The following is a 24,786-nucleotide window of genomic DNA, read 5'->3' on the forward strand; positions in this document are numbered from 1 at the left end:
TTTCTTATTGCTGCTGCTGTTTTGCCTGTTTTATATTATTGCTCAGATGAAATACACAGAAGCAATTTCTGAGTCAATCTTTCATACTACCCTCTTTGTCAGGCTTCTTTATCTGTATTTCTCTTGCATTTTTGTATCTACATAATACCAGACCCCACAAACTCCATGTTCACAACTATATTCCTTCATACATCAGCCATAAGTACTCTGAGCTTTTAAAGTGTCACACTTTGACTTACATATGTGAGACTGAATGTGACAACTTGTCATGACTGATTTGATCTACACCAAAAATGGATAATGGATACCAAAACAAACAAACAAACAAAAAAACCTCCTCAATTCTCCTCCTTACAAAGATGGGAAAGTTCAAGGTTGAACACACAGTGATACAAGGGGGAGAGTTCTATGGAAAAAAATGGGGCTCTCTGAGGTGACTGAAAGCCACCTGAAATGGGAAAGACAGAGGCTCTGGGATGTGAAGGAAGGTTTTCAAGGTTTGCCAGAGCAGAGAGGAAAGGAAGCGCAGGGAACAGAAGGGAGCTTGGGCTGGGGACAAGCTCAGTGCCTTCCTGCTGGCAGTGCTGTTACAACAGACCCCCAGGGAGCTTCCCCAGACCCATGCTGTCAGACCTGCAGCATCAGTACCCATATGGAGCATCTCATGCTGAGGCAGGAGCAGAGGAGCTTTTTCTCTTTTAAAACAAATTGAACAATCAGGAGAATGGATTTTGTTTCAAAAAATAATAATAATCAAAATTAAATGTAAAAATGTTAATTGGATTTGTTAAAAAGTGTGGCTGTGTTAATTGCCATCAGCTCTAAGCTCCTTCCAAACAATTCCGACTACTGCTATGCAACAAATAAGCCCTCCCTCTTTCACCCTGCAAATACAGGCACGGGCGCACAGCTCATGGAGGTCTGCCACACACAGCTTGGGAGCCCTAGGAACAGCAGCGAGGCACTCAGCATACGCTGTTTCCAGCCAACCACGTTAAACGGGCAGCTTTTTTCATGTAGCGTGTGGTAACAAATACCACTGTGCTTTGAAAAGACGAAAATGGAGAGCCCCCTTTTGTGGGGTCTCTGTGGCTGAGTGAATGAGAAAACGAGCTTACAACACTTCACTCTTCTCTTGCTCAAATGCCAGGTGACAGAGACCACAAGATTTTCAGCTGTACTTAGAGCAGTCACACGTTGGGTTTCACGTACTGATAAGCAGCACAGCACATAGCAGCTGGGGGATGCTTTAAAGATAGGTGATCAACGACATAAAGATTTCAGTCTTTTCAGTCTTTTTTATTCTGCTTCAAACCTAAGAGAACACAGGCATTAACTGGAAGGGTGTGTTCCTGGAGCTACAGTCAGGAGGGAGAAAGCCACAGATGCACAAAATGAAGGCAGAGTAAAGGCACAGAAAGACAGAGATAGCAAGGCTCCTCCTCTCTCCTCACTGCAGATGCTGTGCTGTGTGCGAAAAAGCAGGCACCTTCCCGGGCTCTGCCTTCTCGCGAGCAGGGGTAGGTACAGGGTCAGGCAGCACAGGAGCTGGCCTTCTGGAAGCAGCACGTAAGCTTTGCACACCCACCCTGCCCTGTCTCCATGGCCTCGCTCACACCACTGAGATTTCACAACCTGCGCACATGCAATGTCGCGAGGAATGCTGTGCACAACTGCAGCATGCAAGCTGCCACAGAGACAAACAGACAAAAGCCCCATTGGCTCACAACAACAAATAAAGACAAAATAAAATAAAAAAGGCAGAAGGTAAGAAGAGAGCAGGAATGAAACAGGAACCAAGCAGCAACCAAAGTGCGCTGCACAAGGAAAAGCACAGAAAAGAGCCTGTCAGGCATCAATTTATTGTGCAGTTTACCCATAACTGGTTTTAAAAGCTTAGTCTTTACTTCTTTACTTCCCCTTAGGTACTGCATGTAAGTCTAATTACAGAACACTCCCATCCAGGTGAAGTATACGTCATGCACATCACACAGCCCAGATTGGCTTCGTATTCCCATCATGCTAATTCACAGTCTACAAGGCAAGAATCCCATGCTTCTCCAGTTCCCACCTTCTCCATTGTTGGCTGCTAGTACACAGAGGGAAGGATGAGATGGTTTAATATTTCACATATAGGCTGCAGGACAGAGCGATTTGTAAGAAGTGATCTAGAAACAGGGGCTTTTTTTTTTTTTTTTGGCAGTTCCTGTTTGCTTAAGTAGGTGATGGTAGGGAAAAAATATATATATAATAATAGTTCTGCTACAAAATTATTAACCTGTTGGTAAGCAGAAGCATAACATACAAAATTCTTTGAAATAGACCCAGATGCATGGTTGGGAATTGTTGCTCATGCACTTTTAGAACTGGCCGATACCCTGTTCATTTGTGACATCATCAGAAGCATACCTAACTTTGCCGAGCCAAGACTGGCACCCTGCAGTCACGTCAAGACAGATTACTTCCATAGAGATGCTCCATAAAACCTATCTCAAAACAGAAACTGTAATAGTGACATTTTCTTCAGAAGCCCTCAAACTACATAAAATCCAGACAATACCTATACACCCACTTCTAAACTCTGTAGTAACATAAACCTTGGGAATATTCAGATTATATCAAAAACTTCCCAGTCTGATCCAATTGTACTCACAGTATGCCCACCCACCCTCACCCCTCAAAAAAAAGCACACAAACACACCTGAGGTACTGAACCAACCCACTGTAAACACTGTTTGTTAAACCAAAAACAAATGAGCTCCTTGCTTCCACAGAGATTTCATTCGCCCTGCTATTGTGCAAATTTTGCCACTGGGGTAAGCAATTTTATCTCCACTGACCTGATTTCCCCGATACCTTGTTTTTCCATGTCATAGGCAGAAATACATGGAAACATATCTTAAATTCAACACTACACAGCTGGAATAATCTGTAATATCTAACACCAGCAATGAGAAGAGACTGATCAATAATATTTTAAAACAGTCAGTAGCTGAACTGAAAAAGATGGGCTTCAAAGAGAAAACATTGGAGAAAAACTGATTAAAAAAAAAAAAATCCTATATAATCCATATATAAAATACACAAAATCAATATAGACCATACAACAGATCTATTCTGGACCATTTATAAATTCCATAGCTTGCAAGTTTAATGCATAATCAATGGAAATCTACTAAGCTTTGTAAGATACCAAATATACCAAAGTTAAACTTGAAGGCCGTACCTGAAAATCCTAGCATTACATGTATGTTTTCTGAAAAAGATACTGGAAAATGGGAAACAATACGCTATTTTCAGGATTCTCGTGGCTAAAAACAAGACTTATTCTGTCACCTAATATTGTATTAAATCTTGCTTTTCATTCAAATACTGTATATATATATATGTTCAATTAGTCTGCTGACAAAGAAGATGATTAATACATGAAGCAATCTTTATGATATGCATTTGTGCACAATTACATCTAAAATTAAAAGGTCCCAGTGAATGTTTTAAAGCTTTTTCTACCTATTGTGGTTCTGCTAGAGAAACATTTACATAATATGAAAAGAGTTTTTAAAATTTCTTTTGAGAAAATTACCCACCCACACCCCCACGCCCCATTTTTCCATGCCCTTGTGGAGGTTATCAAAAGTCTTCCTTGACAAAGGAGGAACTGAAAACAGGCTGACCCTCAGCCTTTTGAAATTGGTGGAAAAATTTCCATTGACAAAAAGATTGCGCATCTAATTCAGAGCACTGAATATACAAGGGAAAAAATGCAGATAGCTATTCACAAACATGCTGTCATGCACACAGTGGAGAAGTGGTGAATAAAGCCAGAAGTTATGGAGGGTAGAGTGGGTTTTTCTTTGGTAACTCTTGGTTGTCACAGCACTTAGTGCCACATTTAATTAAAAAGTGTGTTTAAAGATACAATTCCAATTCCTCAAATTTACAACATACCAGTAAGCAAAGACAACTAATATTGCACATTATAAGGATGATACATCTGTAACTTGCACACCATCATCAGCTAACTAGCACAAAATTATTAAGAGCACCCTCTGCGTCTTTACAAGGGATTCAAAAAACTTCTAGGCTTTCAAGGAATGCCACTTGCGCTGTTGTAGTTCAGCAGTTCTTCACCATGCTGCACTCCTCAGCCACTCATCTCCTGGAGAAGAGCCCTGCCCTTTCAAATACTTACACACATATGTATAGACACACACACAACACACACACGTACAGTGTGTACTGACACATGCACACGCACTCCAGTCGTTTACCTACCAATATTTTCAATCCATCTATTATCTACACTTCAGACCTCTGACTTGGGAGGAATGTTTCCAACAACTAGTGCTGGGCTTGCAGGATATAAATTCCTCTGAATATAAAATCAGGGGAAAAAAAAATCTGACAAAACTGAACTGACACCATTAAGCCAAAGCTTAATTACAAACTGCCAATGCATTATTGTAACTTCACTGTAAACTGCAAGATAAATAGTTTTTCAACTGCCCACCAAGCAAGCTTCTGAACTTGTTAGATCAAAGGAAGCAACATTAAAGAAACAGGGACACACAATTCAATAATTTTACGCATGACTGTAAAATGTTTGAGTCTGTTTTGTATGAAAGCTCAGGCTTCTTACAAATGGAGGAAATGTACATGTTATACTTTGTTCCACAAATACAGCACAGTCAAGCACATAGCTTTATTATAATACCACTGAAAATGATTACTTCACTGTACCAAAAACACATCAGCATAATTTCTCCATTTTGGCATTGTAGTATTAATCCATAGTAAATTTGCTGTTGAAAAGTATTAGGGAAAGAATGCAAAGCAACTTTGTGAACAAGCTGACACCACAGTATAGAATAGACACACAGTCAAAACTGTCATGTAATGGGTTTGGTTGATGACCGGTCAACTTTCTGAGATTATGCATTTTTTCCCCACATTTTGACTGCATCATTTATCAGGAAAAGGCAGGAAAATCTTCTGGAAGGCATTTTTACAATGTCTCATTTCTATTTAATTTCAGGTTAGTATTTTTAATAATTACTGAGAAAAACTAGACTAGTCACAAAACTCTGTAGGTAGTTTGCACAGAACACATCCAGATGTTCAAAAATCCAGAAAACTAAGTTTCACAATCAATATTTCTGGATAGCTTCTGATTTTCAGTTACATACTGAAACATACCCAGTTCGTATTATAGTTCAACATAATCTTAAACCAGCCTTAAACTTGAATCTGATTCTGTGTAGCAGAAAGATGATTCATAGTTTTCACCACTAATTAATCTGCTGCAATGTAAAGTGAAAAATTTTGTTGCTGGCAACAGGCTTGTGCAACATGAACTTGGATTAAAAGGAAAAGGTTAAGGTGGGAGAAAGAAGAAAACCACGCTTTGTTCTTCTTTTGCAAAACAATATTACATGTTTTAAGATGAGTATTCTAGAATGATGAACTGTTGGGAAGGCTGCAGGAAATGTTTCCCCATGTAGTAGTACCAATCTTAAAATGGGTAAAATGCATTGGAGCAACTCTTTATTTTTTCTGAACTCTTAAGATGGCATCTACATTCCTAATATAATGCCAATGTGGCTGTGTTAGTTGAACCATCAGCAAAGACAGTCAATACCAAGTCTAGACATAGATCATGAAATTCAATCAACACAAAAAGCAGGAAGGTAACACTAGAAATAGTATTGGTGATAGAATATCATCAGTGGAGATGCATTTATTTTTTTTGTAAAGGAAAAATAGCTCTAGGAAAAACACTGACAAGAAATTAATTCTTACACCTCATTGCAAGCATTTGTACTAATGACCCCTAAAACAGTCATTTAGAAGGGTGTGGAGGAAGAAGAGCAGATCTAACAGCATTTATTAGAGCATTTCTGATGCAAAGGAGTGAAAAAAATAGTTAACAGGTTGAATTAAGTATGACCTGAAGAACTAACTTCTCATGTCATATTGTATTCTGTAATTATTTATTAAGTTACTATTAATGTTCACTAAGTTAAGTGAAACAGCATGACAAAAAAACCTTTTCAGCAAGATGAACAATAAACCCATCTTTGTAAATTAACTAAGGCAACTAGCCTCCCTTAGGAATATTGGTTTTCTGCTTTACAAGTAACATTTTTGTAAAGATTGCAGAGACAAAATATTTGCACTGTTGACTTACAAATTAAAGTCTTGTTTAAAAAAGTGTTTTAAGTTGAGTGGGCCCCTGAGAAAGCACCCTGACTTCAGCATGAGGTCATAATGCCTTTCCTTAAAATTGCACCGCTTCAGATAGTAACACTCACATTTTCCACCATAAGGGAAGACATAAGGGTATTTGGAGGAGGTCAGCAGAAGTTTTGTCCTCTCTGCATCCCAAACAGCTTGATGGAGAGAGCCTCAGCAAGTTCCCTGCTGGGGGTTCCCCACTTTGGTCAACCCATGCGAGTTGCTACCCAAGACATCCCACTCCTGCACATTCCTGCCCACAGCTTCTTCTCGGGGTGTGGAGATGAAGCATCTGGGATAAACCCTGTTCCAGCCACAGCCAGGTGGCACACAGCTCCCCGGGAATCACAGCCAACTGGAGTAAATTAGAGTAGTCCTCAGGCTACCCTAGACAGGGCTGGGCCAAGTCAGAAGAGGAGAAACACGCAGCTATAATTAGGACAGAGTTCAAGGAACACATTCTCTCTTAATCAAAAACATTTTCCCTCTTAATTTGGTTAAGCATTAATAGTTTTACAAAGGTCTTTGTAGTGTACCTCCTCTCCTTCCCATCTCTGCAGCCACAGATACAAATGCTGGCAAGTCTAGGCAGGAAGAAGCATGAATGGAAGGGAATATTATCTCTACCATGTCTTTTCTATTTCTATTGCACTCGGGATTTTTGGATCCTAAAAGAAGGGTACAGATCAGAAGAATTCAATTACAATGCCAGTGCTGAGGATGAGCATGTTCCTCCTCTCCAAGGGACCCAACGTGTAGTTAACACAAAGCAGGCTGTCCCTGAAGCCAAGCATCTCAGCAAGCCAAGAGTCAAACTGGAGACACAAACACTTTTTCTTTGTTTGTACAGAACTTCAGTAAAACTGAACCCAAACGGGAACAACAACGAAAAACGTTTCAACACCCTTCTCCTCCTCCTGTATTTTTGCTACCTGGATAGCAGCTGGCAAGGAAGGTGGTTAACACTACTGCTGTTACACCACCAGAAGAAAAACAACATGACTGCCAAGATATTGGAGAACCCTTTAAATGTGAAAGATGAGAACTGCTCAACAAGAAGCGATTACATTTGGGTCCTTTGAAGCCTGAGCTCAAACTGGACGTAGCTTTGCCTGTGGGCAACGCAAGTTTGTTCACCTATAGGAACTTCCCATATACAGAAGGCTCTTCCAGTAATCATGATTTTCCTAAAACCTTTCTAAAACCCTAAGTTTTACATTTGGGAGGTGCATTCATACTAACTTTTGGAAATGGGGGACACCTGCTGCAACAGAATCACAGATGTTAAAAAGCAGAACAAAAGCAATCTAACAAACTTAAAAATTAAGTCTGCGGAGAAAAATAGATCTGCCTACGGCTGCAAGGATTTATTTTTTTATTTTTTTATTTTTTTAATGGGGAGGAGGGGGTCAGAAAGTTTGCTGAGTTGGTGTTGAGGTTTGCTTGCATATTTTTTGTCTGCTTCTGTTCTAAGGGCTTGTTTTCTTTTTAAGTCAACCCCTGTTATTTGAGGTTAAATAAAACCTCAGATTTTTGCCTGAACACATTTCCAGCCTTCAAGGTCCCCTCAGAACTTCTAAGAAAAAACTGTATGGTACTAGCACTTACAAATGATAAGATCAATTTTAATTAAAGTATAAAGTAGTTTTTTCACACTGCAGTGCCTATTTACCCTCGCTTGCCCCTCCTGATCTTCTATCATTACCCTCATTTACATGGAAAAGGCCCAAAGAGACTTCCAAAATCCTGTAATTCCCTGTGCTAAGGGATTGCAGAAAATACATCTAAAATCCTTAACTCCCCAAATTTATGGTCAAAATCATTAAACAAACCACACACACAAAGGAAATATAATTTGCCTTTCTGCAGTGCGAGGACTAGAAGCACAGACCCTCCCACGGGGGTTAGGCTGGTAGAAGCAGAAACTGCACACTGCTCAGCCACAATGTTTCACATCACATCTTCTGGACTTGTGGACCCAGCCCTGCTCAGTTTAAAGCTGCCTTGGAAGGTGCAATGTCAAGTGAATAGTTCCAGGGCCTGCCAACGTGAGGCACAGAGATAAGGACGGGCATTTGAAAAGTGTGATGTGGTTTGGAGGGAGAAGTTGCCAAAGCTTTTGCAGAATCGCCAGATTAAGTCCCCTCTGCTGGGGACTCTCAGGAAAACACAGCAGAGCAATAACCCTTAGAGGTCTTGATATTTTGCCTAAGTACATGAATACGATAGGGTAGTGGAGAACATCTAACCCAGCTTTATGTCCCTCACACTTTCCCCCATCCCGGGTGCCAGACAACTGTCCTAAGTGCCTCTCCCAGTGCAAGATCAAAGTTTTCTGGCATTTCCTAGCATCAAGTCTCCCAACATACTATAAAACAGCATGTTGAAAAAGGCTGAGGATCAAACGTACCCTATGCACAGACCCACTGAAGTTAGGAAAAAATGGAAGTAGCTTAACTGAAAACAAAAGTGACCCTGGCTAGATGTCAGGGAAAGCTTTCTAACCAGAGAAGTAACAAAGGACTGCAGCTGAGCTCCTGGGAGGCTGCAGAATCTCTTTTAGGAGAGGTTTTCAAGAACAGATCAGGCCAGGGGAAAAAAAAAAAAAAAAAAAAAAAAAAGAATCAAACACATATTTGTGACTGTCTTTGCGTAATGCAATTCCCTATAAATTGGCTATATAACTTAACTCATTCAACTCCCCTCTACTCCTGTTGCTCTACAGAAGCAATCCTAGCCATTGAGAAATGATGACTTCAGCTTCAAGGAGAAAAAAAAAATAATAAATCATAACACTTGCTTTAATTCTGAGCTTCCACACAGAAATATGCAGCTTACTGGTTTTAGGAGTCAGCAGGGTTCATGCTTTAGAGTTCCTCTCTGTAACTATGACAACAGAAAGTTTTAATTATTTTAATTGAGAGCAAGAAAGAAATTCCAAGTCTTTGCATTGAAGAAAACTCCAAACAAAGTGAAATTCACTGTAAGAATCAGACTGCAACACTGCTGTTTTGAAGCTTTGCAAAGAACTCGAACACCTTTAAAAGACACCCGTGTGAGACAAACTGCCACAGCCAGCATAGGCTCCTAGCCAACAGCAAATGAAAGGTAGTGCAACTAAATCCTCTTACTACAATCTAATCTGAATTATGAAATATTTGCTATTTATGCATGGGGAGAGCTACCATAGCTGACACTGACCAGCTTGATCATGTGGCCAGACCTTTATGTAGAAACTTGTAAGAACCAGCAGAGCCCACAGGTGCTGCATATAAGTAAGAGGTTCAGGTACTGTATTCCTAGTGGAGCACTTGATTTCAGATAGGGTAACACACCTGAATCATACAATTTTCAGCTCCACATCACTGCATAAAAAAATAGTCAAACTTTCCTCAAGAAATGCAATTTTAATATGTTCCTCTGTGAAGAATTACAGTATTGCTTAGAGGCAAACATTTCTTTTTTTGTCAGTAACAGCTGTTTCTTAAAACTGTTAAATCCACATTCAGCTATGTGGGATTGTTTCTGTTTGGTTGGTTTTTAATACCAACTCAATGGCATAAAATCCTGTATCTTCTGTTTCTAGCATTGAATAAGAAAATGCAAATTTATCACGGTAAGAAACTGCTTTCCAGTTTTAGTTTCATGGGTCCAGTGCACATACACCAGGCATCATAACATTACCTTGATGTAAGTGGTATTGCTGCACTGATATTTGCTCTGTAACTGGTAATTCAGGCCTTGAGACAACTTTTTGGAATTATCTGAATGCCAAGCATGGTCTTTAGAAATACAAGCTTTCAAAAGACTCAGGCATGCACCTAATACTTTTGAAAATAAATACCATGCCAGTCCTGTCTATGATTACATGATACATTTGACATCAACAGGATCCTCCTCACCAAGACCAGATCCTTCCAATTTCTTCTTTTTCACATGTATGACTTTTGCTGTTTGCTTTGAATTTTGTTTTGATACTTTATTGTTCAAATGACACTTGAAATAATCTGACAAAGGGTATTATTTTTTTCTCCTATAGCTGAACATGTGCAAGCTGACTAAAGCCTAACCACTGATAAATTTTGGCTTAATCAATTTTGATAAAGATTCCCAGCATCCCTTGAAGCTATAATGACCAACCTTTGTTCAAAATAATGAAAAAAAAAAAAAAAAAATCAAACAGATCCAGCCTTCTATCTAAATGAAGTAGATTGGGTCAAAATAGTAGAAGAATAGTAGGATATTAGAAGGTCAAAAGTAATCAGTTTCACCAAAGGTTCTAGCAACTCTTTTATTAAACCAAGATATTTTTTCTGCTGTAATCCTTACTCTGAATAGACATACATGTATATGTATGTTTCAAGGTGCTTTAGGCTTCTGCAGCATATTCCTTTCCCCTGAAGTTAGTAGCCTACAATAGTATCATGAGCAATCTCCTAATGTGTAACTAGGGTACCAGGGGTTGCAGTTCTGCTCAGTAAAGCACATCCTGTTAGTCAGAAAGGCCATTTTTGTTTGCCGTCCAAATCTTGAGGCTTTGGGGTGTGATGGATGGACAGGGTTGATCCAAAGGTTTGACAGATGGGTTCTGTGCTTTGGTAAGGTCAGTGTTTACTCTGGAATTACCTTTGGCAGACGAGCTGCCTTTGCAGCTTTGCATCAGAGACGCTTAAAATCTTCAGGCTTGCCTAAAAACCTCCTTCACGCAGCTCATGGAGTCACCGTGTTCCTCCCTGCCAGCCCGCCCCAGGGAAGGGCTGTCAAGCTGCTAATGCTAGCCTATTACCTTTTTACCACTTCAGAAAAGTACAAATTAATTGTACCAATATAGACTCCATGGTTTTACCTTTATAAAATTTCTCCAGTAAAAAACAGAACATCCTTAACCAGAATCATGACACCCACCCAGGATACGGATACAGATCAGTCCAGAGCTACCTATCGTATGCATTTTTAATTTGGGACAGATACACCTAGTGTTTTCTTAAAAATAGCATTATTCTGTAAAGTTGTGATGTCAAAACAACAACCCCAAACTTGTCAGCTATCCTACTCCAGAGACAATACTTCCTGAACTGATACATGCCCTCTTTTCTCTTCCATCCCAACAAACCTGTTGGTTTGCTCACCCTGTATTGCTTCAGCCCTAGACAGAGGCATCCCAGGGGCAGGGCCAGCCGTTGTGCGGGTGGTGTGAGGAGTACTTTGATGTTTAGTCGGTCTGCTTGAGTGCTATCACGACCAAAACAATCCTCATCCTACAGGAAAAAAAAAAAGCCCTCAAGTGCTAACTTTGTACAGGAGGAAACAGCTGTACATGTGAAAAATAATCTTAGTCTACACATATCAGGAACACGAGTATAAACCAATAACGTGACAGGCATTGTTTAATTAAATGCTCGGTCCCTTCTTCCAGACTGAAAATGGCTAGTGCTTTTGACTGAACGCAAGACTTCCTTTGTGTACATTTTAAACAATCACTTCTGTAACTCCCTTTAATGCATTCTTCTGGTTCTCCACTCCTGCTTCAGTCTTACAAGACCTAAGAAGAATCATGCTTTTCCCTGCAATATGATTTTTTTTCCTCTTTGCAAGGCTGTGCTGAATTGAAAGTGCCTATCAGGCAGATCAGGTTTCCTGTTCCCCATAACTGTTCCCAGTAATGGTCTAAAACCGACTTCAAAATGCAAGGACATTTGTATGCATGGTGATCTTTGGAGCACACACCTGCTGCTTAAAGGCACTGTACACTTTGCTAGTTCCCATACAGGAAAGCAGGCTTCTGATTTGAACCCTTCACCTACATAATACTCATGAACAACCAAACAAATAATAATAATAAAAATCAATATAACGGAAAATGCCAAGAGCTTAGATACAGTATACGTAAGAGTAAGGAAAAAAAAAGACCTCTATAGTGAAAAGCTAGTTTTTGTTCAGCTTCAGTGAACTCCATGCAGCTGGTTTAATCCAACAGCCCCCCAACCCCAACCAAGCTTTCTCCCAGCAAAGATGCCAAATCAGAAGTGTGTTCTTCTGTGAGATTTCTGCCTTCTTCTGGAGCTTTCATAAGCTACAGGAAAAGAACAAACAAACAAAAGAGGGCCGTTATAAAAACACAGACAGGACAAATCAATGCAATGAAGGATTTACAACAAAAGAAAGCAAGTACTGAGAGATTTATTTCCTTTTGACATTTTATAGATTCCTGCCCCTAAACATCTTCCTTTCACCAAGACCCTCCAATTTTTATAGACACACACTTTCAAAAATAATTAGTTTTCTGACCATCCACACTGACTTTTCTTCACCTGCATTTGTTCAACAGACCAGTCTATAAACAAACATGGCTTGCATTGCAGTTCATCTTTAAGCAAAGACTTCAGGAGAGAGCTCATGAAACTTGCTTCTTCTGCAGAATTTTTTCAGGAAAGTGGAATAAGAGGAAAAAACAGCTTGAGGATAGTGGAATAAAGATTCAGTTTTGAGAGCAACAAACACAGCTTTCATGTTCTAAGTAGCCAGACTCAAGACCTGAACTCTGAAGAAAAGCCAAGGATGACTAAGAAAAAGTTTAACTTTTAAATAAAAGGTAGAAAGTTTATACTTCTCTTTTATGTGAACAATATCTAACATCTTTGAACAAGATCTAACACATTTTATTTTCAGCGTCATCATTTATTAATTGAGCCTGCTTGTAGAAAAATTGGGTCCAATTTGGCTCCTATTGAAGTCAGTGCCAAAGCATGCCAAAACACCTTTTGTCTACACTGCAACTGCAACAAGGTTCTCCATGTAAAGTATTCTTAAATCAGGGAAAGGCTTTGGTAAGTCACTACTGCTTGCACAAGAAAAAGAAGCGTTGTTACCAAATCACTGCCCGAGGAAAAGAATTGCATTTTGCCAGAACAGCCCAGGGACAGATGAATAACTGAAGGAATCAGAAGGCCAAGAGCATTTTCTTCATAATAAATCTTGTCCACACCTATCTGGAGCACTGGGAGAGGGGAGAATACAACCTCCCTTTTTTGGAGGAAGACAGTTTGTAGAGGTGATTTTAAAGACACTATAGTTGTCAAGTCTTAACACAGAAGAACAAAAGACTAGTCAAAGTAATCCAGAATAAACGTGGCATCTTGAAGGATACCAGAAGCTTTTGTTTCCAAGAATGATCCCACAGCTTTAGTGTTCCAGGTGAAGCAAGTACACAGAAAAAAAAAAAAAAAAAAAAAAAAAAGAAGTGTTAAGCCAACTCAAATGTTACGCACAAAAAGAAAAGGCATGTGTTTTGGAACATCTAAGTCCTTCTGAGGGAATTTTAGAGAGGACAAAAAGAATAGGGGGAAGAATATGGCTGAAGAATCTGACATCACTTGAAACAGAAGCAAAGCATTTGATCTTTTGAACTTTAGGCCTTATTCAATCCTGGAAAAAAAAAATACTAAAAAACAGCTTTGAGGCAACTCCCTTCTCCCATACCCAAAACAGCCAATGCAAATTAAACCTAAAAAGCTGAGGGCAAGTCAGGGCATCCACACAGCTCTTCAAAAGCTTCTATTGCAAGGTCTTGTGGCTTTCTTCCCTTCTTTCACCAAGGGAACAACTATATGGGAAAAGTTTTTTTGCAAGTGTAACCATGCTGTCAATTTGCATCTCTCTTCATTTGCCCAAGGCCTTTGCTTGCTGACAACCAATACTGAACTTAGGCAGCCTTTCTCCCATGATCCACTCTGAAGTGTCCTAACTTCCTCTGAAAGGAGATCCAGGAATAGCTGTCAGGATGACTTGCTGCATGGTCCTTAACACAAACAGCTTGTTTCACTCATTCACATCAGTCTTCGGTACTGTATAACACTGCATGCACCTTTCAGAGCACCCTAATATATGATCACTCACTCCTTACTGTCATGCTATGAAAATCATAACTATGATGGTCTGGGACTCGGGTCCTTCTTTTACTCTGGCATAGTGAATAAAAGAACCAACCATACAGACAAACGGTTGTCTCTAAGCATCGAGCAGACTTCAAACAAGCCCCAGATAGGGGGGGAGGTCTGGGCTGCGTGCAACACAATGTAGATGTGGCCAGTCTGCACCACTTAGCCCAGGATGCAAGCAACTTGTACTCCCTCATACTGTCTTTCCAAACAATAAAGGCACAGCTACAGGAAACTATGGGAAATTTAGAATATTAAGGCTTCTCAGCATGAACAAAAACTGGAAAGTAGTAGGTAGTAGCACTTGCAGCCTTACAGTCCAATTTGGTTCCGATACATTGATTCCATTACCTTCAACTCTGACAGAAAGATTATGTCACCTCACAAACAGCCATCTTCTATCTTATAACAATCAAATAGTGCCACAGAATTACAGCAGAGGCAAGGCCCACTGCAGTCTGCTTCTGTGTCTGATGATGGCCAACACCAGCTAGCTTTGAGGACAGTTTAAGATGCCCCCAGTAAGGTGGATGTGGAAAGTCTGCTTTGACATTATGTATCATAGCAGCATTCAGAGGTTCTCCTCTCTTTCCAGAAGGGCTATCTAGCCATTTGCTCCCAGCTGAGCTCACCCCTCACACAAGCATTCTTCCTCCTTTTTGAGTTCTGCCTCATTAGCTTCACCGATTTCCTGTGGTAAACAGGCATGCCTTAAAATAAAATGCACTTGTCCTTATGGCTCTCAACATAGCCCCTCGTAAAGATCACTCTCATCATAGACAAGAAGTTACACTGAAAAACAGAGTATGTGAAAGACAGGAAGCAGGTCCAATGACTACCTGGTTAATCCTGCAAGATGCTCAACTGCCTTTTGTTCTGCAAAGCATGAAGCATGTGCTTACACACATTAGTAATCATGCCAAATTTTACCACTAATTACAAAGGGAAACTGCCATTTTCTGCCTTCCAAATATTTTTCATGCAGAAGAGAGATAAAAGATCCTCCATTTCCATTACTAAAAGGTGCTTTGTCTCACACATCCAAAGAACTTATCCCTCAGTATACTTAGTTCACATTTTCCTGAGAACTGCTTATTATCAATCACACACCTATCTGCAACTTCAATAACCAGACCTAGAGGAAGAAAGAATGTTTCTTGTCTGGCTCACAAAGAACCATTTTGTCACCCTGAAAAGTATAAAGCGTAAACGCTGACGACCATTGACAAAAAATAAATACATGAACCACACAAAATGCAGCCCACTTTTACTTTCACATTAGTAATTATCCATGACCATAAAATAATGGGTTTATTAGAAATTTTGAATATGTAAACAGAAGCTGTTGGTTTCCACAGAACGTAAATGATCTCCTTTACTAAACATAATACAAATACCTGACCTAAGTGATGGTTTGCCACATACATTCACTTCTCTCACACCAGACCAAGACAGAATATTAAAGAAATAAAAAATAAAAAAATCACTAGGGGCAAAGAGAAAGAAGGAATTGTTTAAAAGGAATCACTTCAAAGCTCTGAGACTTTTAAGAAACAAGCTTTCAGATAGCACCCCCTTTCAGATAGGTTGCATATGCTGATGATGCACTCCAGTCACTAAAGGTTTCTGTGAAGAATGATCCAAAAACCCCTATGTGGGTGTTTAACATTTACTTTTCAGTAATGATGGTTTGTACTGTAAATTCAAAGAAACTACTGAGGTTTCTCATTTCCTGCTCCGGAAAGGAACTAATAGAACTGCACTTCATAAGAGGGTTTCTTCCCTTGTCATCACATCATTTCTTTTCCTCTCTCACTGATATTCCCAATTCTTTTTGTCTCCTAATTCTGACCTCCCCATTGCTACTGTTTTCCTTTCCTTCTCTGAAATAAACAATGTAAATCCACTTGGTGGTGCAACTGCAGCTGCCTGTGGCTCATATCCACCTTAGACTGGATCACCCCGACCCTTTTCTGTACACCTGCCTCCCAAGGAGTCCCTGAGCAGTCAAACTGTGGCTAGTGGGACAACAGACAAAACAAGGCAGGGTCAGCTTACGGTGATTTAAATCTCTGAGTATTTACATTTTACCTTTTATAAAATCAGTATTTATGGTCACAAACCAAGGAAAACAAAGTTTTAATGGAGCTAAAAGGGCATGTTCCCACTTGGCAGAACAGCCAGGCTGCCCCCTTAACAGTGCAACAGAACCAAAGGAGCACAGCTCCCATTTTGCAATGTTTCCACTTCTGAGTAACAGCATGGGGTGACCCCAAGCATGTCCCTTTGACCTCAGTGCTTGCAGGGTTCAATCATCCTCCATCCAGGACGCAAAGGAAGAAGTGGGAACAAAAGCACAATCAATATAGAAATTACAATCCTGATTTTAAATTATGAAATTACATTGGTATACAGGAAGCACAAGATCTGAAATGTGTGCTAAAAATTAAGTCTATAAAATTCTACTAAGATTTTTAAATATGATTATTCACCCACAAAAATCTCACTTTTGAATAAAATGCAGCCAATACAAGCATTATCATTACAAAAAAAAAAAAAAAAGTTTCAAACATAAGGGTTTAAAAAAGAAAAAAGAAAAAGAAAAAGAAAAAGAAAAAGAAAAAGAAAAAGAAAAAGAAAAAGAAAAAGAAAAAGAAAAAGAAAAAGAAAAAGAAAAAGAAAAAGAAAAAGAAAAAGAAAAAGAAAAAGAAAAAGAAAAAGAAAAAGAAAAAGAAAAAGAAAAAGAAAAAGAAAAAGAAAAAGAAAAAGAAAAAGAAAAAGAAAAAGAAAAAGAAAAAGAAAAAGAAAAAGAAAAAGAAAAAGAAAAAGAAAAAGAAAAAGAAAAAGAAAAAGAAAAAGAAAAAGAAAAAAACTGACAAGAACAAAGAAAGGGCAATATATCTGTAATCTCTTGTCTTTTTACCAAAAATATGAATATTAATAGTGATGCAGTGTGACCAGTAAGTACTTCTTGTTTTCTCATACATTTTCAATAGCACCTTCATAACAGATATTTTAGAATGCGAAATTACAAAAAAAAAAAAAAATAAATTACAGCTTCTTAATTAAATTCTCTTTCTGAAGCACCTTCTTCATTATTTAGACACTTCAAGAGTTCCCCTCATATCATGTGGTTCCAGTTCTCAGCAGTTTTCCTTCTTGAGGGGAAGGGTTGCAATTTTGCAGCTACATTCAACTTAGAACTTTAATAAACTGAGTAAAATATCAACAGACAGTTTTTAACTATACTAAATACTCCAAGAGGTGCTAATTCCAACTTACATAATTCCAAAATAAAGGTTAATAAAAAGGCCACCTCACACAGTTTACATTTACCCTGATTATGTTAAGAAATTACTGCTCATTGAAACCAGGAAAACAGACCCCTCTGTCAATATTATTGCCGAAACCTCAGGTTGACTAAGAGGTAACTTCATTTAAAAGTTAATGGATTTCCTTCTTGCTGTCATGCTGGTTTCATTAATTTTGTTAAGTGCACCTAGGGAAAATAAAGTCTCTCAGTCTTCATTTATTTTTTGGTTATTCCCTGGAGTATTCAAAATTGCTGGTCTCATCTGTAAAGATCCTCATGAAATTAGTAACCTATTTCAAATACGTGACGGTGACTTTGAGAAGTAGTTAATAGCAAGGTTTGTGAATCCTTTTGTTCCTATTTTAACAAGAGAACTGAGACTGCACAATTGCACATGCACCATCTTGTACTCAGTGCACAGATTCCCTAGTCCCATTTTATACACATAATAAAAATTTAATGAAGTTAGAATCTTTCTAATGTGGAAGTGCTACAGAATACCATGAATTTACTTTTTCTTTTTTTTTGTAGCTTTTGTTACAAAGAATGATTGGTATTGCATCAATGATATTAAAGAAAAACGTGTACTTATTCACACATAGAGCCTGATCTCTGCCGATGCGCAAAATATGCGCACCTGACAGAATAGTGCAGTTTTTGTACAGAAAAGAAGCAACGAGAATGCAAACAAGACTTACTAATTGAATCTGTTTTTCTGAACACTGTTTCAGGTAAAATAAATAAATAAATAAATTCAAGATAGTGTATTTTATTTATTGTGTTAATAAAGGCTTACCTTTTATTAACAGTTTTTTTCAAAAACAATACTATGAATATCCAGAAAAATCCAACCAGGGGAAAGGAAAGAATACCCAGATTTAATGTGCTTCAGTTTTGATATTACAGTTTATTAGAACAGACCAAAATTACCATAGGTCAAAAGCAGCTGCAATCTACCATTAAAAGATTTTCATGATGAAATAAAATTAAATAAAATATTTTCATGATGAAATAGTGTACCTGCATAATTAAGCAAATTTATCAATGAATGATGTTACTTTTTAAAAGATGTAGAAATAAAAAAGAGCAGAAATCACTGTTACAAAGGATTCAGCCCATAGTTACATAGCAAATGACTACCAATTTGACTTTTACTGTCAACTCTCAATTAGAATCATTAACAAACTATGAGATCTTTCTATTTGTAGGGATCTATTTTCTGCTGACATGTGCATGCATGCATTATGCATTTATATTTGGGGGGGAAAAAAACAAGAGCCCACCATTGCCTGCTTGGAGTCCCTAGACCTAAAGTAGCTTATGCCAAAGGCACACCCCACTTTGGGTATTTTTTGTTGGTGGTAGTTTTTGGTGCAAAAATTAATATATATATATATTTATTTATTTATTTATATTTATATTTATATATAAAATACTGTGAGGACAACTACTCCAACTCTTAACAGAATCAAAATACGTGATGCACACAACCCACCCACAATCAGGTATCATGTCAGAACACTACTGGCATGCCCTATGACTTCAAGAAATAGACTATGCCTACTCAGAAGGCAACACCTTACCAAAAAACTGCCCAATTTATTCCTTAATCTGTTTGAAGGTCAGTTCAAAAAAAAAAAAAATAGAAAGGTAATTATTTTCTTTAAGTTATCAGCTAATTCTTGCCCTATTTGTAGCACGTCTGTTAAAAACCTCTCTCAGCTGGTATCCTGAACATCCTTTTGGAGCTCCACCCAGGATCATGAGAAGATGCCTCAAGCCCATGCCACATACCAGGGTCAGACACACCTTACCAGAAAGCAGTGAAGGGCCTCTTTTAATCCAAAACAGTCTGGCCTAAGAACAGACATTTCTTTTTTATCCCAGAACATTTGCTCTCCAAAATACCCTTCTCTGTTACCGTACTACAGGGAAACATATCAATTATGAGATATTTGATGCCCTTTCCTGATTAACTGTTACCAGCCTACTGCCAACCTGCAGGCCGGAGGGCTAGTTTCCCCATTTTCGCACCGCAGTGCTCTTATCTCAAGCCACGAAGGCACAAAGGGAGAAGAGCAAGGCCTCATGGCTAACAGTGAGGAAACAGAAAACCCATGAGGAGCAAAACCGTGCCAAGCAGAGCGGCGACAAGGCAGGGGTTACACCACAAGCTGCCATGGGCGGCAAGGGCCTTGTCGGCTGCCTCTGCCCTTCTGATGCTGACCCCCCTGTGTGACCTTGGGAACATCACCCAGCCTCCTTGTGCCTTGGGTGCCTTGCTCAGGAGCAGAAAAAACAATCCTCAGAATCCTTTCAATCCTTTGAAATCCACAGAGAAGAGCCGAGTACCCCCGGACTGTTCTCCAAGTCTTCCTCTTGCACAGCCTCTGCTCATTGTTTTAGTCTGAAGTGCGACTGAAAGCCCGCTGCTCTTGCATCAAGAGTGCATTAAGAGAGATCATAACTCAAAATGTCATGTTTTGCTGCGCAGAGCTGCTGGCAGACATAGCAAGCCAGAAGTAATTATCACGCAAACTAAGCATAGCATTTTCAAAACTTCAGGGACAAGTGTCTACTTCTTGCCATTATTTCAGATTCACCGAAGAAATGAAGTTGACTGGCACTCCTTGAGTCACAGCACTCAGCCTTCTGCCCTTGAAAGCACACAACAGGACTAAATCCACTACAATAGCGTAACTGCGCAAACAGCAAATAGCTATTAAGTTGCGGTTTTCATTTCTAGCAGACGTGCATTTGCTTGGGGGAAAAGAGAGGAATAAAGTGGCTTTTATAACCACTTAAAATATCTTGCTTTTGTAAGAGTTCACGGTTTGTAAAACAGTACCAAAGACATAAGTTTCCTGGATAGCTGTAAACCCAATTAAAAGTGTGAAAACAGAAGAAAGGAGGAAATCTTAGATCTAGAATAAAATCCATTCAAACATTTATAATCTGTACCTTGTGCCAAAACTGAAATTCTATAAAAACAAGTGCAACAAGACTCTGCATTCTTAGACGTGTATATGAAAACAAAAGATTTAAAACTAAACATTCAGAAGAGGCTTATACATCTGTTTCACTTCATGGCTGTAATGTCAAATGACAGAACATAGCAAATCATGTTTTATTTTTTTACTAAGAAATAATCATATAAATTTGATGGAAAAACATAGACTAAAAGCAACACTGATGCTCCCTGAACAGTTCAAAATGGCATAAGCCAGGACTCAGTTAAGAGAGCCAGCTCTCCTCCAGCTGTGAAGCGGATTGGGACACTGATCCAGCTGAAGACTAACCCAGAAAAAGGGAAATCAGTGGTTACTTTTCAGCTGGACGCGCACTGCTCTGCACACACAGCTGTACAAACACTTGTGCCAGTACAAAGGCAAGAAAGAACACAAAGGTGGAAACCACTGGCTAGGGGGAGAGCTACGCAACTCCTTTCCACAGCATTTCAAAGGTTCACAGAGCTACAGCACTGGGTGTGTCTTCACATTATACAAGTTTAATCTAAAAAAAAAAAAAAAAAAAAAAAAAACAGGCTGCTGCAAAAAGGGAAAGCCTCCTTTTCCTAAAGTTCCCTACAGTGCAGTCTCAGTGCCTACCGTAAAACACTAACCAACTATTACTTTTCTGTCAGATCCACAAACTGCTCCAACTGTTCAGTGGTTAGATTCAACACAGGGAAGGAGCAGGTGGAAGGGATCAAACCCACCATCAGACCACCGCCAGGTCACAGTAAGTATGGCAGGAAACCACTCCCTGGTCTTGAACTAGACCATTCCCAACACCGCAAGCCATGCGTTCTTGAAAAGAAGTTACATCCTCACACCTTTTCTGTCCCATGGCAGGTTTTTGTCAGACATCGCACACACCCCACCACCTTCTAGGGTTTGGGTTCATGACCAACAGCCACAGGACTATCTTTGCAGATTATTCTCCTAATATTCTTCCTCCGTGACTGCACAGGCAGCAAAAGCATATGTATGTATAAATATGCATAACATACCCATGTCTGCACATACAAAGATGCGTCTAAACTTAGACTTCAAAGACCTTAGGTAGGTACTGAATTCCAGCGTCACTGTGATTTGCCTACTCCTCTGCACGAAGCATGGATTTATGAGCCTATCTGCAGGCAGTTGACTCTGCAGGGCTTGACAGCTCTCCATACACGCAGAGCTGGTAGTGCCAGAGATTATAGTTAAATTTATAGTTGGATTTGGGCTCCCTCTCCCTCCCCAGCCTTTTCCTTTCTTTTCACCAGCTGCTTCACCAAACTTCAGTCATCCAAGCTGAAACATACAGAATACCCCAGGATGATTTTTTATTCTTTGAAAGTCTCAGCCACTTCCAAGAATAAAGTTAGGAGAACTGATTTTTCTCCTTTTTTTTTTTTTCTCCCTGATCCTGGCCATGCTAAAACCACATTCTCACATTACTACCAAACCCCAAACCCCCATTTTCCAACAAGTGCTTCAAGTGTCCAAGACACGCCACTTACTGTCACCAGCCTTAAAATCGCAGAGGACCGAGCAAAGGGCCCTTTTGAACACCCTCAGCACTTGCACGCTCCGTCGGGGCTCATTAGCGTTCGGCACAGGACAGCTTTGAAGAGCTGCTCCGCGCTGCAAGGGGCTTCTCCCAGAGCCATTCCTGTTTCTTTTCCTTTATTTTCTCCTTTCTCCTTGCCTTTCCCTTTCCTTTTTATTTTGCCTTTTCCTTTTCGGCTTTTCCTTTCCTTTTGCTTTTTCTTTTCCTTTTTTTTTTTTTTTTCTCTTTCCTTTTTCTTTTCCCTTTTTTCTCTTTGCTTTTTCTTGTTCCTTTTTTCTCTTTCCTTTTCTTTCCCCTTTTCCTCTTGCCTTTCTTTCTCTTTCCTTGCCGGCACGCTCGGGATAACGCCTGTGCTCGGTGTCCCGGGCACTCGGGAGCCTCCGGCACCTGCTCCTTCCACACCACCTCGGAGCAAACCCTCCGCAGCCCCCATCCACCCGGCGGCTGCGCGTCCCCCCGCCTCACCTTGCCCCTCGCGGGACCGCCACGAAAACCCACGGAACGACTGATTTCCAGCCCCCCCCCCCCCCCTTCCCCGTGCACCCCCACCGCAGCCCCCGTGCCGCCCGTACCTTGATGCCCTGCTGCTGCGAGGTGAGGGTCAGCTTGGACTCATCCAGGAGCAAAACTTCGCAGTAGAACTCCTCGGGCACGGCGCAGAAGCAGCCCATGCCTGCAGCCGCGGCCGGGGCCGGGGCCGGGAGGCGGGACGAGCCCCCGAGCGGCGGCTCAGGGCAGGGGGGGCAGAGGCTCGGCGGCCGCTAGGGCTCCGCGCCCGGCCCCGCGGGGCCGCCCCCCGCCGCGGCCATCCCCGGGGGGAGCCCTCCGCAGGGGAGCAGCGGGGCAAGGCAGCGAGCAGCGAGACGGAGCCGCCGCCGCCGCCCCGGGGAGGAACCGAGCCGCCGCCCCGTCCGCGCACGCTTCCCTTTGCCTTGCCTCCCCTTCCCTCCCTCTCTCCCTCCCTCCCTCCTTCCTCGCTTCCCTCCCTCCTTCTTCCCTCCCTGCCTGCCCTTTGTGCCGAGCCGCGGCCCGGGGGCGGCCCTCAGGCGGCCGCGCTGCCCCTGGGCCCCGACGGCGGTGCGCGGCCCCCCGCGGCCATGGCAGGGGGGTGCCGGCCGCCGACCCCCCCCCCGACGCCCTGCGCCGAGCCCGGCACGGCCGCACCGGGACCCCCGCACCCGGACCCCGCCGGCGGCCGCGGCAGCAGTGACCCCTGCTGGGCGCCGGGGGGCTCCGGGGGGCGGCGGGGAGGATGATTTTTTTTTTCCTTTGATTTTTTTTTTTTTTTTCGTGTTTTTAGGTGTTTTTTTACCTCCCTCTATTTGGCGGGGGGTGGGGGGTCGTGAAGCGGCTGGCTTGCCAAGCAGCCTCGGTGGGGAGTGTTTAGTGTGCAATTAAGCAACGAACTTGGCACAAAAATATTTAGCCCCCCCGCCAACCCCCTCACCCCCCTGCCCCCCTCCCAAAAAAAAAAAATAAATCCCTGTAGTATATTCTTTAAAAACTGTAACATAAAAGAAGTTGGAACTGCCCTTGCTGCTCCTCCGTACACCCTCTGGATCACACAGTGGTCCGCCCATGTGTTTTAATTGATACAGACACCTATACTCGGTAATTTCTCCCCCTCAGGCCGAAGGCTAAGCCCTGATGTCCCTGTGCATTTGCTTAGCTTTGCATGCGTGAGCCATCCCACCAAGGATCACACAAATTTTGCATGCGTAAATTTAGGAATATGCATGTTTTTCTGATGATAACCGGCTTGCACGCTTTGCATAAGAGAAGGGTACAAGGAGATTCCTCCCTCGACAAACCCTACTAGCTATGTACATGTAGGAAAGTCGCACAGGGAATTATACCTCTGCATTTAAACACCTGCCCTAAACAAAGCCTTGATGCTCCCAGGTGATATCTCTCTAATTTCCCTTTTTTAAGTGCAGGTTGTGTGTAAACACGCACAGTGAGGTCCTGGGATCTCTTCAGCCATCCTGTAGCAGCAAAAGCAGTATTTTCCATGAGCACTGTGACAATCAGAGCAAAAGACGAATTTGTTAGACAAACACTTGTGTAACCAGTATTATACATGTTTGTAAAAACGTAGCCTTCTGAGCAACTTTCAGAATACAAAGTATGGCAAAAGCTTAAAAATTCAAGTTCCTAATCTTGTTTGTTAGAGTATATATGCCCAACGAGAATGTCATCCATACAGCACAAGAAATTTAGATAAATTTATTCCTGCTCTTTCCAAACACATTTTTCAAACACAGTTCTTGCATCCTTCTGACAATGGACAGTTTTCTAGGGAACAGATGGCTCCTTTTTCCCCTCTCACTAGTCTATTTAGATCTATATATCATGCACGTCATGACATAAATTACCCCCTCCGTCAGTTAAAGTCATTATATATGTATAAATCACTGAATAATCAAGTGAGAGGGAGGGCTCAGTGAACCCTGAATCTGTTTTAAAACCTTTAACTATAATTTAAAAGCAGCTTATATTGCTAAATCACAGCCCCGCACCTGAGCAGTTTAAATCAAGGTTAAAAGCAGTCCAAGCAAACAATTTCATGCCTCCTGTTTTTGAAGATTCTTTTCAGGCTCCTGCACACTAGCGGATTGGTCCGCAGGGACTACACAAAATGTGCACTCGTGTTCAGCTGGTGCCAGTCTTTGGAGCACAGAGACATTAACACATAAAATCATCTCCTAACCAACTACTGCCAGAGAGCATAGCTAGGAGCTGCTC

At 40.9% G+C, this 24,786-nt stretch overlaps 1 protein-coding gene across 2 annotated transcripts in view; it reads right to left on the bottom strand.

Moving 5' to 3' along the window:
* EPB41L4A (erythrocyte membrane protein band 4.1 like 4A) overlaps positions 1-22,990 on the bottom strand; it is a 136,100-nt gene extending 113,110 nt beyond the window's left edge. Inside the window, exon 1 of one of the 2 annotated variants that reach the window (XM_072030686.1) lies at positions 22,614-22,990. In XM_072030686.1, coding sequence (XP_071886787.1) covers positions 22,614-22,712 — 99 coding nt within the window. In that variant the 5' untranslated portion in view covers positions 22,713-22,990. The remainder of the gene's footprint in view (positions 1-22,613) is intronic. The other variant, XM_038170744.2, reaches the window with a different exon arrangement.
* Positions 22,991-24,786: the final 1,796 nt, after the last annotated feature.

This window comes from Anas platyrhynchos, chromosome Z, assembly GCF_047663525.1.
Source record: "Anas platyrhynchos isolate ZD024472 breed Pekin duck chromosome Z, IASCAAS_PekinDuck_T2T, whole genome shotgun sequence".
In the NCBI taxonomy this organism is placed as follows: Eukaryota; Metazoa; Chordata; class Aves; order Anseriformes; family Anatidae; genus Anas; species Anas platyrhynchos.